The 17,457-nt window shown below is 42.2% G+C and overlaps 1 protein-coding gene across 1 annotated transcript; it reads left to right on the forward strand.

Moving 5' to 3' along the window:
- On the forward strand, positions 1–12,290 carry LOC106675980 (uncharacterized). The gene is made up of 4 exons (XM_076876670.1): positions 1–206; positions 628–996; positions 7,378–7,785; positions 10,499–12,290. Exons 1-4 carry the CDS (start codon positions 35–37, stop codon positions 11,380–11,382), a joined length of 1,833 nt encoding a protein of 610 aa, XP_076732785.1. The 5' UTR covers positions 1–34; the 3' UTR covers positions 11,383–12,290.
- Positions 12,291–17,457: the final 5,167 nt, after the last annotated feature.

Here is a 17,457-nt window from a genome sequence, read left to right on the forward strand (position 1 = left end):
CGCCGTTAGCTTTCCTCCTGCTCCGGCAGCAACGATGCCTTCAGTTCAGTATCTGAGAGAGTTCATCAACGAGCGACTAACTGCTGCTGCTGAACAAATATTCTTGGAGTTTGAAAAAACGATCGTCCAGTACGAGGAAGAGATCGACCGTCAGCGCAGACTGCTGGATATCACCTGGAAACCCCAAATCAAGCTGCACAGGACAGGTGAGTGTCCCTCTGAGGGAGGATCCTGATCACAGCTCTGCGGGACGTTTCTGATTGTGAGGACTTTTTGGAGATGTGAGCTAACAAAGAGCAAACAGAGGACAGGACTGCGCTGCGCTCCATGCAAACAGCAGGCGCTGAAACCATTTAAAGCTTTGAAGTCTGAACTTTTTCCTCTTGATGGTTTTTTAACTAAGGAATCAGATTTATATATAAGACCAAGCTAAGAGAAATCTGAGCATGGATCGTGTGTGAGGCTGCACATGTGTTACATGTAGAGGTGACAGTATCTTCATGTAGTTGACTTTATTCCCCTTTTCAATTTTTTTTACTCGTACAAGCTTATGGTTGCAGAGGATATTTACTGATTTGTACATTTTTTTTAATCATCGCATCTGTTTTATTATTTTCATCCCTCCAGACGTCCCACTGCAGCCTGTCTGTGAGGAGGAGGTTCTCCCTGAGCTGCAGCTCTGTGACCAGGAGGAACCAGAACCTCCACAGATTAAAGAGGAACAGGAGGAACTGTGCAGCAGTCAGGAGGGAGAGCAGCTGGGACTGAAAGAGGAGACGGACACCTTCATGGTGACTGTTGCTGAGGAAGGAGAGCACAGTGAACCAGAAGCAGACCGTGAACAGCTTCCATCTCTCAGCTCTGATAACTTTTTTTGTACCAAACCAACAGACACGGAAGACATTAGAATTTTTTTCCAGTACAAAGAAGAGATCAACCATCAACAAAGGCAGTTGGCTGTCAACTGGAAACCAGAAATAAAGCTCTACAGAATAGGTGAGTCAGTCTCAGGGAGGATCCTATCAGGAGGATCAGAGGAGCAGGTCATTGATCCATAAAGAAACAGTCAAATGTCTGTAGCTCAGTTTGTAGAGCAGGTCACCTACCAACTAGAAGGTTGGTTTGATCCCCATTTCTGCCACTCAGGTGGGTTTTTTTCTGTTTTGCAGCTTGCAGGCGTGTTTCACCTGCATGGAGAGCTCCTTTGACCGCATGTTGTATGTTCACAGCAAAATCTTCCAAATGAAGGGACCACAACTCAGATCAACTCCAGGCATTTTATCTGCTTAATTGATCATGACAAAAGAATTGCCCATGAAATGGTATTTGAGTCAACTGTCCAATTACTTTTGGTCCCTTTAAAAAGAGGGTGGCACATGTTAAGGAGCTGAAACTCTTAAACCCTTCATCCAATTATAATTGGAATAAAATGTTTCATTTCATCTGACCAGCTCCTTTGCTGATTAAAATGAGAATCTTGGGCTTATTTTTACTATTTTCTATCCAGAAAAGAACTCAGGGTGTGACCACTGGATTATCAGACTGGACTGGTGGTACTCTCTTTTAAGAAGGGAGGGTGTGCTCCAGCTGTGTGGGGGATGTTGAAAACAAGCAGTTCTTTGAATCTTTGGGCTGAAGGAAGGACAATACTCGGTGTATATATGCTCAATCAACAATCATTTATTTCGGTACAAATCACAATAAGAGCATTACAACGTCCGGACGGGAGAGATGCCTGCAGAGGTTCGACAGCATGTCTCAAAATGGTGGCAACTTTCACAGACTTTTATAGCTAATCCCAGCCCCCCTCTTTGTCATAAAAGCTGCATCTTCACATGTTTTTCTAATTCTTAGTGAGCCTGGCTCCTGACCTTGCCTCCCTGTCTTTCTGTGTGAAGATGGAAGGGGGGTAAAGAATGTGGTTTTATCTCTTCTGCCCAGACACCTAGTCTCCCTCTTACAGCCTTCTTCACATGATTCAGCAATAAAACATTCTCAAGAAAACAGTGTCAGACATTCACAGCTGATCAAGGATACAGAGTAATGCACATTTTGTCTAATGAACTACAAATGATTATGTTTCTTTTATTCAAGAGTATAATAGAGACTACACTACATACATAGCACACCATTAGAACTAAAGGATAATATATGGCCTGCAGCTGTTAAGCTAATTTACTACCTTGGCTACTGGTCATAAAATGGCATATGTTTAACTACTTGTCATTAACAACAGGGATCACACTGCTAAGCCTACCTGGGAAGGTGTACGCTGGAGTACTGGAGAGGAGAATCCATCCATTAGTCAAACATCAGATGGAGGATGTACAGTGCAGTTTTCATCCTGGTCATCGAACGCTGGCTCTTTATCCTCTTGAGGCTGTTCGAGAGTGTGTGGGAGTTTGCCCAACAGTCTACAGTGCTTTGTGGACTTGGAGAAGGTATTCGACTGCAGTCCTTGGGGTGTCCTGTGAACGGTGCTTTGGAACTATTGGCTATTTTGCCGTTGTCAAAGGGCAGTTAGTCTCTGTACAGCTGCCCTGAACTTGTCCATGTTGGCAACAATAAGTTGGACTCATTCCTGGTGGATGATGGGTTCCAGCAGTGCTGCCCTTCATCACCAGTTCTACTTTTATATCATCAGGACTTCTTGGTACAGCAAAGTGGCAGAGAGTCTCAGGTTTGGTGGTCCCAGAATCTTAACTGTGTTCAACAGACGACTTGTTTCTTTTGGTGGTGACTTGATGCACTTTGCAGCTGTAAGTCACCTGGTGCAGAGTGTGAAACAGCGGAAATGAGAATTTAGCATCTCAAAGTCCAGAGCCATGACTCTCAGCTGAAAAAGGGTGGCGTGCCCAATTCCAGGCAAAGGCAGATCTGATATCCTTAACTGCTGTCTTTGCACAGTCATGTGGTTGATTGTCGATTATTGCCATTCCTTCAGCCATGTTGAATGTGTGCCATAGGTGATATGCAGCTGTGTAAGCGTGCTGGAGATCTTTGTCTTCCTGGCTGGTGTCTAAATGAATGCACTTGAGCTCAAAAATGCCACTACTCCATGGTTTGTGTTGGAAATTTCTCATGCCAAAAGCCACCAACCGACACCTCTGCCAGCATTCCATATTGGGACAAATCGTGGACCTGGCTGTTGTTGCTGTAGCTTTGGTTCACGCTCAGGCTGTGCTCGTGTAGCCAATGCAGCAGCCACAGATTGTTGTATCTCTGTTTTTAAGTCAGCTGATACAGCCACCATTTGTTTAGCTTTTGTTTTGTTCATGTTAAACTCTGAGTCCCTTTCTTCCATCTAATGTTTAAGCAACCTTTTGGTTAATTGTTTAATCTTTTGCTCTGGTTTCTCTCCATGTCTCCTGACATGATGTTGCAAGTGCTCTCTCCATAACGAGTCTGTCATAGCACTCAAGTCGACCACCCCATCCAGCGAGTCTTGTACAGATCTTGGCACTGATTTCTCCACAAGAGTAAGGTTGCCTCACTCGTATCAGGCCGCACACTTGTGTGATGTTTTCAGTTTGGCTGCTTGTTCCAGATATTCAGCCAGAGACTCGTTGGCTTCCAGCTTCAATCATTTGAGTGCCCTTTAGGGCTGCCACAAATGATTATTTTCATAGTCGACTAGTCACCGATTATTTTTGCGATTAGTGGGTAACAGACGTCTCCGAAAACGTCGGAGCGCTTTTGAAAATATGCGGTGTCTTGATAAACTGAGCAGATATTTGAGGTTTGCACAGCTACATTCTCGCCTGAAAATATGTTAAACGTTTATTTTGTGATCCAGAAAGAATAATAAGAGTAACATTAAAACTAACTAGCTGCCGCCATTGTTGGAAACTGAGCTGGGCCGCGCTATGAATTCTGGGGCAGGTTGGGCCACGAGGGATACACCCAACCCATCCTTCAAATCTGGGGAAATGAAGGACGCATTTGTCGGCCGCGTTTGTCGGAGTCTTTAAATTTGGACAGTCTTCGTTGTGTAGCTGTAACGTAATTGGCCTACAAATGCGGGCACAGGAGGATGCGGTTCCTCAATTTGGACACAGCTACGATACCGGACACTGCTTCTTCTTCTTCTTCGTGGATTAACAGCAGCTGGCATCCTTGTACATGCAGTGCTGCCATCTTCTGTTTCAGTCCGATATTACACTCTTAAATCCTGCTACTTATTCCTGCGTCTTTTGGGATCTTGCAAAGCTTCAAACGACGCGTCGACTATTAAATCAGTCGTTGACAATTTTGATAGTTGACGTAATCGTAACTAAATGACTAATCGTGGCAGCCCTAGTATTAAAATACACCAAATTTTTTCCTTTTAAGCACATTTTATATAAATCCGATTTTACCAGTAGGCTACCATTGTTATTAACTTCTCAATGCACTCTGGGTAATGATGTCATACGGTTGCACAGCATTGAGTTCACAGTTAGCAGCGCACTGAAAATGGGTTCTGTTCAACCTTTCCAGTATGAACCAGTGCAAACCGAGAGAGGATGAAAATAGTCAACCATAGTCTATGCGGCTGCTGCTTGCCAATGGCAACGGTGACTGAGAGCATAAAGAGCTCAATTTTATGGCAGCAGCTATCCATGGTATCGCATAACTGCATGATCAAACCATTAACACATTTTAATTTTTATTATATAGTGAAATTACGATATTGTTGTTCTTACAGATTCTCCATGCAACACAGTGCACCAAAACTTTGAAGCCGTATGTCTTAATACAGATGTTCTTTGGGCAGCCCTCGTTAGCCTCCATGACCGGCATAGTGCTGGTTTACCAAGTCGTAACCAGGTCACTAGTAGGCAAGTTAATTAACACCCTCGCCGACAACCAATACGTGTCATCGTCCCAGAATGCATTGTGTACGGAAAAACATGGCCGCTCCCACGGCTCCAAAAATAGTTTTAAACAACAAAGATTTAATGGAAAAACAAAAATTGTAGTTATTCTCAACTATGTTTTTATGTAGTGAAGATAATTTGTAACATATTTAGAGTAACTTGTCATAATAGCCGGGGGTCCTTCTAAGGCGTTAAAGAATTCAGCAAATGAAAACGAAACGATCAACAGTTTCTGCCAGATCACTGTCGCCAAAGTGCTGCTCATAGGGGGTCATATGATTGTTGGGATTTTCTCTGTATCTGTTATTATAGGATGTACTGTACAATATAAAGCGCCTTGAGGCAACTTTTGTTGTGATTTGGCGCTACATAAATTGAATTGAATAGTCGGCGTCAGTGTATCTACAGGAAATGATGATTTGGTTAAAAATGTCTGCCAACTGACTTCTTCCCCTCTTCTGTGGAACCAGCTTCCAGTTTGGATTCGGGAGACAGACACTATCTCTACTTTTAAGATCAGGCTTCAAACTTTCCTTTTTGCTAAAGCATATAGTTAGGGCTGGACCAGGTGACCCTGAATCCTCCCTTAGTTATGCTGCAATAGACGTAGGCTGCCGGGGATTCCCATGATGCATTGAGTTTTTCCTTTCCAGTCACCTTTCTCACTCACTATGTGTTAACAGACCTCTCTGCATTGAATCATATCTGTTATTAACCTCTGTCTCTCTTCCACAGCATGTCTTTATCCTGTCTTCCTTCTCTCACCCCAACCAATCACAGCAGATGGCCCCGCCCCTCCCTGAGCCTGGTTCTGCCGGAGGTTTCTTCCTGTTAAAAGGGAGTTTTTCCTTCCCACTGTCGCCAAAGTGCTTGCTCATAGGGGGTCATATGATTGTTGGGTTTTTCTCTGTATCTATGAAGCGCCTTGAGGCGACTTTTGTTGTGATTTGGCGCTATATAAATAAAATTTAATAAAATTGACTTCTTCCCAAAGCCCTATCAGCTCGCTGATCACATGAAAACCTGCAGAAGCACTTTGGTTAACAGCAGCTCTTCTGAATGGAGCTGCTGATAGTTTTTAAGCTGCTTTTACTGCTCAGGGGACGAGCTTTCATGTTCCAGAGCAGCTGACATTAACTTCCACTATGGACCCGCCTCATCTGCAATAATTCAGCAGTCGTGAATGCACAAATACAAAAGTCAGCCATTACTTTTATGTAACTCTGGGTATAATCAGAATCAGAATACTTTATTGATCCCTGGGGGAAATTATTTTTTGTTACAGTGCTCCATTTTAAACCAACATTAAGACAAGACAGACAATACGCTAACTAAGAATAGTACAATATATACATATATATACATACATACATACATAAGTCACTTATAAATAAATATTTGGAAAAGAAACATGTGTAGTTGTAGCAGCAAACAGTGTGTTAAGTGGATGCGTTGTACAGGGAGATGGCCACAGGCAGGAATGATTTCCTGTGTCGTTCAGTGGTGCTTTTCGGTAATCTCAGTCTCTCACTGAACGAGCTCCTGTGACTGACCAACATGTCATGGAGTGGGTGGGAGGTGTTATCCAACATTGTCTTTATCTTGGACAGCATCCGCCTCTCTGACACCACCTTGAGGGAGTCCAGCTCCATCCCCACAACATTGCTGGCCTTACGGATCAGTTTATTAAGTCTGTTGGCATCTGCGACCCTCAGCCTGCTCCCCCAGCATGCAACAGCATAGAGGATCGCACTGGCCACCACAGACTCGTAGAAAATCCTCAGCATTTTCTGGCAGATGTTGAAGGACCTCAGTCGCCTCAAAAAATAGAGACGACTCTGGCCCTTCCTGTAAAGTGCTGTGGTGTTTTTAGCCCAGTCCAGTTTATTGTCAATGTGTACTCCAAGGTATTTATAGTCCTCCACAATGTCAACACTGACCCCCTGGATTGAAACAGGGGTCAAGTGTTTCCTGGTCTTCCTGAAGTCCACGATCAGTTCCTTGGTCTTTGCCACGTTGAGCTGCAGATGATTCTGCTCACACCACGTGACAAAGGAGTCGACCACAGCCCGGTACTCTGTCTCATCATCCCTGCTGATGCATCCAACCACCGCAGAGTCATCAGGAAACTTCTGAAGATGGCAGGTCTCTGTGCAGTGGCTGAAGTCTGTGGTGTAGAGGGTGAAGAGGAAGGGGGAGAGGACAGTCCCCTGTGGTGCCCCTGTGTTGCTAATCACCTTGTCAGACACACACTGTGGGAGACGTACATATTGTGGTCTTCCTGTCAGGTAATCAACAATCCAGGACACCAGAGAAGCATCCACCTGCATCGCTGCTAACTTATCACCCAGGAGGGTCGGCCTGATGGTGTTGAAAGCACTGGAAAAGTCAAAAAACATGACCCTCACAGTGCTCGCCGGCATCTTGAGATTCTGAGGAGCGAAGCTGATTTTAAAAAATGAGTCCAACGTCTAACATCATCACTTTTCTTCTTCTTATGTCCTTTTTTTCCCTCCAGACGACCCACAGCAGCACGTCTGTAAGGAGGAGGAGGAGGTTCTCCCTGAGCAGCAGCTCTGGAACCAGGAGAGGAGCTCCAGTGTGGAGCAGGAGGAACCAGAAGCTCCACAGATTAAAGAGGAAGAGGAGGAACTGTGCAGCAGTCAGGAGGGAGAGCAGCTGGGACTGAAGGAGGAGACGGATACCTTCATGGTGACTGCTGCTGAGGAAGGAGAGCACAGTGAACCAGAAGCAAACACTGACCAGCTCCCCTCTCACAGCTCTGATATTTTTGCGTTTCTTCAGTCCAAATCTAAAGAAATATTTGAAGTTATTAATAATTCTATCCAGTACGAGGAAGAGAACGACCATCAGCACAGACTCATGGATGTCAGCTGGAAACCCGAAATACAGCTTCACATTACAGGTATGTAAAAGTCTGAATGAAGTCACACATGAATGGGACTCATGAAGCATCCTGATCACAGCTCTGCGGGACGTTTCTGATTGTGAGGGCTTTTTGGAGATGTGAGCTAACAAAGAGCAAACAGACTGCACTGTGTAAGTTATGAATCTGAATCATGATCAACATGTTTGAAGGAGGTTAGGAGAGAGGTCTAACAGTCGGCGTCTGCAGCCTTCTGTTGAACACGGTGGAGGTGCTGTCATGGTTTGCGCTGCATTTCAGCCAGTGTTGGAGCTCATATTAACCCTTGTGTGGTGTTCGTATTTTTGTTACTCAGCCAGTGTTCATGGGTCTGGTGGACCCGCTAGAGTTTTGGCTTTCCAAATTAACCCTTTAAGACCTACCATAGAACCAAGTCCGCCAGAGCTTATATTATATTTTTACATGCTGTGTAGCCATTTTTGGGAGCATTTCAAGTTGCTATACATCAATACAACCATTATAGCCCAAACTTTAATAATATGTCTGCATTAGGTGCATAGTAATTACATAAATTGCAAAAAAGTGCAATAAACTACAAAAAAATTGAAAATCGTTTTTGTTTTTTTAACATATATTTCTAGTTAGAGAAATTTAAGAGGCTCATCCCTCAAAACTGTAAATACAAAAAAGTTGCACAAACTAGTTTCCCACCACAGGAAATTTATTTTGAGTGTCTTCATAGTTTTATTTTTGAAATACACCAATTTTTATATACTGCAGGAAAAACGAAAATAAATATTATAGTGCAAATTTGCAAAATAACAGCATATGCATCAAAATAAACTATTTCCAGCAGTGCAATATGAGTCCTCAGCATCCCAGAAACGACACAGAAAGTCATAAACTCAAACATAACTTTTTAAAACACCAGTATAGGCTCATAAGGCCCCGATCGTAAAAAAAACTACATTTCCGCAAAATGACGTCACTTCCGGTTTCGGGCAGGTCATGCGGTCATGTGATAGTTCGCGCTGATGGACGTAGGAAGTGTTACAAACAGCTGATCGGATCGGCGAAGCGTGTTTCTGGAATATCATGTTTTTGTTGCTGCAAGCGCTTTTTATGCAGTTTTTGCAAAGCTATATGTGGAAGGAAACTGTGACCGAGGACAAACTGATGGCATAAGATGTAAGTACAACTCCTCCAGTTTCATATGCAAAAAAAATTATTGCGCTAGCTTATGTGGTTGCAGAGCTACCGGGATTTAAAAATAGTTACGCAAAATGGAGCGTGCCCGCTCCGACCGGCTGTAAAGGGTTAACACTATCAAACAATTTTATGTTAAATTACTCAACAGATGTTTAGTTCATCCCAATTACAAGACATATGAACAGCAAACATGGTTAATTTTTTCCCTTTACCTTTGTTAGATCACATTTATGAATTAATGTGCTTCTCGTTTTTCTTTTATATAAAATGTTATAAATAAATCAGTTATAATCAAGTGGAGTGAGTGGAAAGACACAACACATTTACACGTGAAAAAATAATTAATTGTTTAATTTTTCTTTTGAAAAAAAACTGAACACGGGTCTCACAGACCCGAACACCATACAAGGGTTAAAACTGAAGGAATTATAAATGCGGAAAAGTACATGCAGATTTAATCCACCGTACAATATCACCTTGAGCCTGGAAATGGCTTCATTTTCAGTCTGAGTATGATCACAAACAGTCAGATGATGCATCAGAAGGTAATCTTTGTTAATGTTGTTGTTACTGTTAGAAAGTTGGTTTGTCGTGTCATACTGATCTTTTTTTTTTTTTTTTTTTTTTTTTTTTTTTTTTTTTTTTGCCTGTCCCGTTTGGCTCTTTTGCATCAGAATTGTTGTCTAAAGGCAAAGAAAGATGCCCAACGGATTTACTTTACCAAATTGACCATCCCAGCCTTGCCGTAATGGTCCATTTGATTCACCTTTTATTGTTTATTTTATTTTCACTTACTGAATACGGGACAGACTTGACTGGGGGAAAGAAGGGGAGAAAGAAAGAGGGAAAGAGAAACAGCTGAGAAGAGGGACGGGGGAGAAGGGCAAAAAACAAAAACCAACAGAACGGGCAGAGAAAAAAAAAAGAAATAAAAAATGCATATATCAATCACCTGGATCACCTGCTGTGAAAGAAAAAAACAGTTTTGAATCTCCTCCATACCTGCTTCATGCCCTGGAGGACGGGGCTGTGGCCCCCCCACACCCTCTAGCAGATCATTACATGAAGGAACCTTTTAAAAAAACAAGCGCGTCCATGCTCACAGGTGTACACACGGGTGATCACACCCACAAACTACACCCTTTTTGGCTCCTACCTCAAAGCACACTGTGTTCTGTTGATCTTATGTGCTGCACAATAATGTTTAATATTTATTATTTACTGTCATATTCCCATATATCATTGTGATGTTGTTTATTCTATTACTCTTGTTCTCTTCTGCTTGCTTTCTTTTTTCTTTCTCAGCAGGTGATCCAGGTCATACTGATCATTTATTCATTCAGTATATGTTCACTGCCTGCAGCTTTTCTACCTTGCCGTTTAACCTCTCTCTTCCTTTACTGCTGCACGTCTGCTGATGTTCCTCTGTTGATGAGCTTATATCTGGAGTAGCAGCCTTTGTGGATGACACTTATAGTCTCTGTAAAAGTGTTATTTTGACAATGTATTTTCTCAGGCATGTTTTTCTATTATCACATCACAGAGGGAGAGCAGCTTGGACTGAAGGAGGAGACTGATACCTTTATGGTGACTGCTGCTGAGGAAGGAGACCACAATGACCCAGAAGCAAACACTGACCAGCTTCTTTATCACAGCTGTCCTATGAATGAGAGCCAAAATCATGAAGGAAGCTGGAATTTAGATTCAGGGACAAATAGTAACTCAGAGAGTCGGTGTAACTCTGACACAGGTAAAAAGTATTTAACGTGTGATTTTTGTGGAAAATCCTTTAATGAAATGTACAAAATGAATCGACATCTGACAATCCACACAGGTAATAAGCCGTATTCTTGTGAAACATGTGAGAAAAGTTTCACAGTGAAGGGTAATCTGACTGTACACATGAGAACGCACACAGGTGAGAAGCCGTATTCTTGTGAAACGTGTGGGAAAAGTTTTCATTTGTCATCATCACTTAAAGACCATAAGAATGTCCACACAGGTGAGAAACCATATTCTTGTAAAACATGTGGGAAAAGTTTCAGAAACGGGGGTAATTTAAATAGGCACAAGAAAGCACACACAGGTGAGAAGCCGTATCATTGTAAAATATGCAGGAAGATGTTCATTCGTAGAAGAAGTTTATCTGAACACATAAGAATGCACACAGGTGAGAAGCCGTATTCTTGTGAAACTTGTGGAAAAAGTTTTTATTTTTCATATTCACTTAAAAGACATATGACTGCCCATACAGGTGAGAAGCTGTATTCTTGTAAAACCTGTGGGAAAAGTTTAACACAGAGGGCTAGTTTGACCATACACATGAGACTGCACACAGGTGAGAGACCGTATCGTTGTAAACGATGCAGGAAAAAATTTATAAGTAGTAGTTGTTTATCGGTACACATGAAAAAAGCACACAAGTGAGAAACCGTATCATTGCAAAACATGTGGGAAAATGTTCCCATACAGAAGAAGTCGTAGTCTTGAAGAATTTAGAGAGACTGACATCTGAGAGACCTAGCGTAACAGAAGATCTAAGGATTTATACAGGTTCACAGGAGAGCTGTTAAGAGAATATTTATCTACCGAGTGGTTGAAACTCAATTTGAATATCAAGTTTTATATTTGCCGTCTATTCGTTGATAGCTTTTGCTGATTTGGAGTTGGTGTCTTGTGATGTAAAAGTGCATTTGAGCTATTTGTTTTTTAATAAATAGAAAATGTTGAAGGTTTTTTTTAATTTTGTTTTTTACATTTTGTAGCTATTCAGTTTATTTGGTTCATATCATTTTTGGTTATTTAGTTCATTGACTTTGTTTTGTTTTTGTTTGTTTTTTACTTTTCAGTTTTGTAAGAATGTAGACGTTGTTATGCGTTGTTATCATCAGGTTATAACTGTACCAGCATTGGGGAGGGTCTTTGTTTTGTTGTGTTTTATCTGCATAGCAGTAACTAATGAAAGAATATTTTGACAGTGATAAAGTAGAACATTTGTTTCCCTTGGACTCCTCCAGCCTGCAGCAAAGACCTCGTTCCTATAGCTGCACATATGTTTCTCTGCTTGAGAGCACAGTGTGAGGCAAAGATGTTTTTCCTGCATCAGGGGGACCTGCCAGAGCTGAGGAAGGCTGGTTTGAGCTCAACTTTCATTCAGCATCGCTTTAAAAGGTCAAAGAGGGTTTTAAGCAGAGTAGAATAAGCTGGAACAGGGATAAGTGAAGATAACAGTTTACTTAAATTGTATCCTTTATAACTGTTGAATAGATTTTTATATATTATTGCTGTTAGCCTTCTGCCTGCATTAAATAAATTCAATCTATGATTATATTAAAGCCCATCTGTCCTTACTTTATTTCATTCAGTAGTTTCTTTCAGTAGTCTTTCCTGAGTGATGTAAAATCCAGATTGTGTTAGAGAAACAGTTTTCCCCTTTACCTCCGTCATTTTGTTACATGCCTATTGTTACAACCTGGTGCCCTCGTGGTTTACTGTGGTGAAGCTCGCTCACTGTGAGAAGCTGATCATTGCATCCAATTCAAATGTTCCTCTACTCTGGAGAGGTTTCTGAAGAAAACAATACTGATGAAGAAAGGCATGAAAAACATTTATTTATTTTTTTGTTTTATCTTTTTTGTGCTACAGATGGTCAGAATCCCCTTTGCAGTAAAGACTTGCACCCATACCTGCAGAGGCAACTGTTTGTTTATAGTTTCTTTAATTTTCTTTATTTTGATATTTTTTTTGCATCATTTTAATACTGATGCTGTGCATTGGGGTTTTGTTAAAATCTAGACATGACTTTAGAATCCAAAGATGGGTAAAGGGCCACCATGCACTCGGGAGATTTTGGGTTGCTTTTTTTACACAGCGGCACAGGAGTGCAGTTTCTTCGCTTGTCTGTGTCAAAGATTTTCAAAAAGCAGATGCTGATTAAAAATCCTCACGGGCTGTTTTTGGTCGTTCGTACTCCCTCAGCCTGTTCCTGGACCCACCTAGATGTTTGGAGGCCTCTGGTCACTTAGCCAAGAAGCACAAATAAGGCCACAGCCTGAAGTAAAGATGCTTTTTCTCCTTCATGGGGACCAATCACAGCTGACAACAGCTGCCTCATTCAACTCATTCCCAATAAATCCTTCAACAATTTTTGTTTCAAACAAACAACTTTCACTTCAAACTATTTGTAACTTTTGTCACTGGACTGCTTCATTAGTTTGCTACACTTCTTCAAAAAAGCAACAAGTTAAACAGAACGTGAACGTGGCCAGACATGGGAAAGAAAGTTCAGTCTTATAAAATAAAATGTGGTTGGGTCTCGTGCCCCAGTCCTGGGTTTCGGCACCACTGTAAAAGATGCACAACAGACCTGACCACATGATCGCACTTTTTAGTACACTCCTTTATTGAAACTGTCAACTTACACACGTGGCCGCAGCTTTTCAGCAGATGCTTAACATGCGCAACTAATGTTGAACGTTAGTTATTTATTTGTTTTTCTGCCAGGTAACTGGTGCCCCACCTGTCAGAACCCCACCAGTGGCGCACGCCACATACTTTGAGAATAACTGTTTTAAGCTCCTCTATTATCCAGCCATGTTTCAAGATCCAAGGTGGTTACAAGTACAGGGAAAGAGAACCAAGGACAGATTAGAATAGTTGACTTTTTTTTTTCTGAATGCATTTATAACTGCTGCAATAAAACAGAAAACCACTGGTTAAAATAAATCTCCCCTGCTTATTGTATCAGTGGTTTCTTTAAAATGTCAGTAGTCTTTCCTAAGTCATGTAGAAATACAGATTTTGTGGCTAAGTCAGATCCTTAGTTGAAGTTTCTAAACAGTTCCATCTAAATTGCACATAACTTAGTACTAAGAACATAAATTCACATTTTAGTATTAAATGCATAAATATGTATTTAAAGTCAGTGGGTTTTGAATTTCAGCTGTGTGAATTTGCTTTTTTATTTCTTTGTGCTTGAACGTTCCTGCAGTTGGTTTGTGGTTGATGTGGATTTGCTGCTCATGTGAATCCTCCCACAGTGTTTCATTAGCAGCTGTAACCACAGTGACTCTGATAAAACAGGAATTAGCAGAATCCATCTGATATGAAGCTGTGCTTTGAATACCACTTCCCTCCTCTTTGAAGAGTAGTCAGATATCTGTGTTCAGGTTTTTGTACAGCCTCTTCTACACTTTGTATCACTGTGTTTCTAGAGCACAGTAGTAGAGAGCTGTGTCTGCCAGGGTTAGGGCTGCTATGGTCAGATTAGTTGTTGTACGTGATGTTTTTGATTCATATCGTTTATCAGGAATATATTCATTGCCACTCCATGATCTTGCTCCTTTCCAGAGTATAAACTGAGGAGCCTGAAGGTCAGAATCATGTCTGTACCAGTGAAGCTCTGGATGTGTATAACTCGTCTCATAGCTACATGTGAGTGTGACAGATTCTCCTTCTGTTTCAGTGACTTCAGGTTGTTGAGGAGTGATTGAGTCTCCAGCTGTTAGTCCTGGAAAAAGAAAGAAGAAAAGTAGTGAAATGCAGTCTGTATATCTGCTTAATGCAGCAGCTTCAACTAAACTTTAATCCCTGTTCTTAAACTCACCTATAATGTGAGATAGAAGCAAAAAGAGGTGCAGCAACATGTCTTTGGAGTTATTAAAGCCAGACAGACAGCACATGAACAATGTTCTTCCACTGCAGCACAATGACCAACAAATAATGTCATTGGATGAGCTCAACTTCAGTGGGCGGGGCCAGTTTAATAGCTCAGCCAATCAAACAGTTTTGTGCTTCCACAGCAGCTCTGTCTCTGTCTCTGATCTTTACTGCTTCATTTCTCTGTTGTCTTTGTCATCAGTCCAATGACACAAGAATCAGAGGTTTAACAGTGTGTGGCTCCCTCTAGTGGATGTTGTGGAGTATTCTGTTGTCTTTCATCGCTTAGAAGTAAACGTGGAGGTAAATGGACTGTGTGGAAATGAAACAACCTTGCCTTTGATTCAAAACAATGGCGATGAGCAAGCTAGCACACAGCTAAGGAGCACAGATAACATGACCAAGAAAGTAGACTCTGTGCATTATTATAAATCCTCAAGTGATAATCCCCCCTTAGACTGTCTTGGTGCAAAACCAAGACATAAATCATGTCTCCTGGAAGGGGGAGGACGTATCACGGGCAGGGCACAGCGAGCTGAAATCTCTGAAACCAACTGGCCTTCACTTCCTACGAGACAGAGAAGCTCTTCTACCCCTGTATACGGGAGGAAACAGGACTGGACAACCGTGAATAGGAAGGTTAACAACAAACCTCCAAAACAACTGAATGTGAAACTGCAGAACAGATTTGCTCCACTATCAAAGGACCCTGGATCTATATCGGACAACCATCCATCTAAAAGCAGCGAAATAAGGTCTGAAAATCTGTTGAAAAGTGAAAGGCCACAGGGAAAGCTAATGGCTAGGCCTGAAACTCTGATTGTGGGTGACTCTGCCGTAAAGGATGTACAAAGGATGTGCGGTAAGAACACTAAAGTCCTCTGCTTTCCTAACGATATGGTCAACAACCTGAAGGAGAGAATTCTTCAAATTACAGATGAATATCCAACTGTGACAAACATTGTTCTGCATACAGGGTCAAACGATGTGTCCAAACAACAGTCGGAGGTTCTGAAACGGGACTTTACTGGATTATTAAACACTGTAAACTCTCTGAATGCAGCTGTATTCATCAGTGGACCTGTACCGCCGGTCAGAGGAGGAGACGAGAGATTCAGCAGGTTGTTTACACTGAATAAATGGCTTATATCAGCATGTGCTGACCACTCAGTGCACTTTATCGACAACTTTAATATTTTTTGGGAACGCAGGCATCTGTTCAAAGCAAATGGATTTAATTTTAACAAGTCAGGGGTGAAACTGTTCACCTCCAACTTGTTTTATTCCATACGTCATCCATCCGTGCTTGGTGCCAAGGCTGAGATAAACGAGGAGTTATCTCATAAAGAGGAACAAACAGTACTCCAAGAACAGACAAAGCCCAGCAGAAACCTTGAGGAGGAGCTCCATCTGCCCCCACCCGGGAAGAGCCTCAGAAAGGAGAGACATCCATGGCATCTGAGGAAGAGCCTCAGAAAGGAGAGACATCTAAGGCAAGAAGAGGGGTCCCTATTTGCCTCCAACTCTCTCAACAACACCAACGACCAGGACAAGGGACCACGACCTTCCCCAGTCCCCCAAACCCCTGACAGGCCATCACCCTCCTCCCCCTCCCTTTCTCCCTCCTCCCCACACCTGAAATTCACTGAGGAGATGATGGAGCGGGTCAATGCTGGGCTCAGATCTACCCCCCGTCCCAATCCCTTTTTGTCCCCCATAAACCCCCCACCAGAGCGGCCAAAGGTTCGCCATCGAGCCCCACCCTCAACAGAGCAATCGAAGTCACATTGCCCAGCCTCGCCCCCCTTAGTTCCTCTTCATGCCCTGTCTCCGCAGTCTGATGCGTGATGTGTGAAGGGTCCGGGCTGTGAGGATTATGGCAGTGATGACTTTTCCCAGGAGAAGCTGGGACCCTGTTTACTAGAAGGTTTTAAAATTTCTGTACTTTTAGGTGACAGGAGACATGTGGCCTGGTCAAAACACAGAGAGCTGCACTCTAAAAGATCTTTAAACATAGTAAACATACCTTGTGTGCCACAGACTGCTCCCAAACATGAGGGGGCAAATAATACCTCTAAAACACTTAAGTTGGCTTTATTAAACATTAGATCTCTAGCTGGGAAAACATTTTTAATTAATGATTTAATCACTGAGCACAGCCTTGATTTTATGTTTTTAACTGAAACTTGGTTGGACCAAAGTAACAGTGGAGCTGTTCTCATCGAGACGACCCCTCCTAACTACAGTTTTATCAGTGAGGTCAGGGCGAGCAGGAGAGGAGGGGGGGTCGCTGTCTTATTTAATGAATCATTTCAATGTAAGCAGCTATCTCCTGGAAGTTTTCAGGCTTTTGAATATGTGGCTTTACAGCTGAAGGCCCCATCCAAAGTTGTGTTTCTTAATGTTTACAGGCCTCCCAAATACTGCACAGACTTTTTTAATGACCTCAGTGAACTGCTGTCTGTGATCTGTGTTGATTTTGACTGTGTAATTATTGTTGGGGATTTTAACATCCATGTGGACAACCCTCAGGACAAAGGGACTAAAGACCTGAGTAACACTCTGGGCAACTTTGGGCTGACTCAGCATGTAACAGAGGCCACACATAATAGAGGACACACTCTTGACCTACTGATCTCCAAAGGCCTGAGCATTTCAAAGGTTACTGTGTCTGATGTGGGCCTGTCTGATCATTACTGTGTTTTCTTTGAAAGTAAAATCTCAGCCCACACAAATATATCAACAACAGTGATCACAAAACGGTGTATAACTGAACACAGTAGTGCAATTTTTAACCAGGTCTTCCCATTAACACCTGACCTGTCCAGAGGGTCAGTCAATGAG

The sequence above is a fragment of the Maylandia zebra genome, linkage group LG18, assembly GCF_041146795.1.
Source record: "Maylandia zebra isolate NMK-2024a linkage group LG18, Mzebra_GT3a, whole genome shotgun sequence".
Lineage (NCBI taxonomy): Eukaryota > Metazoa > Chordata > Actinopteri > Cichliformes > Cichlidae > Maylandia > Maylandia zebra.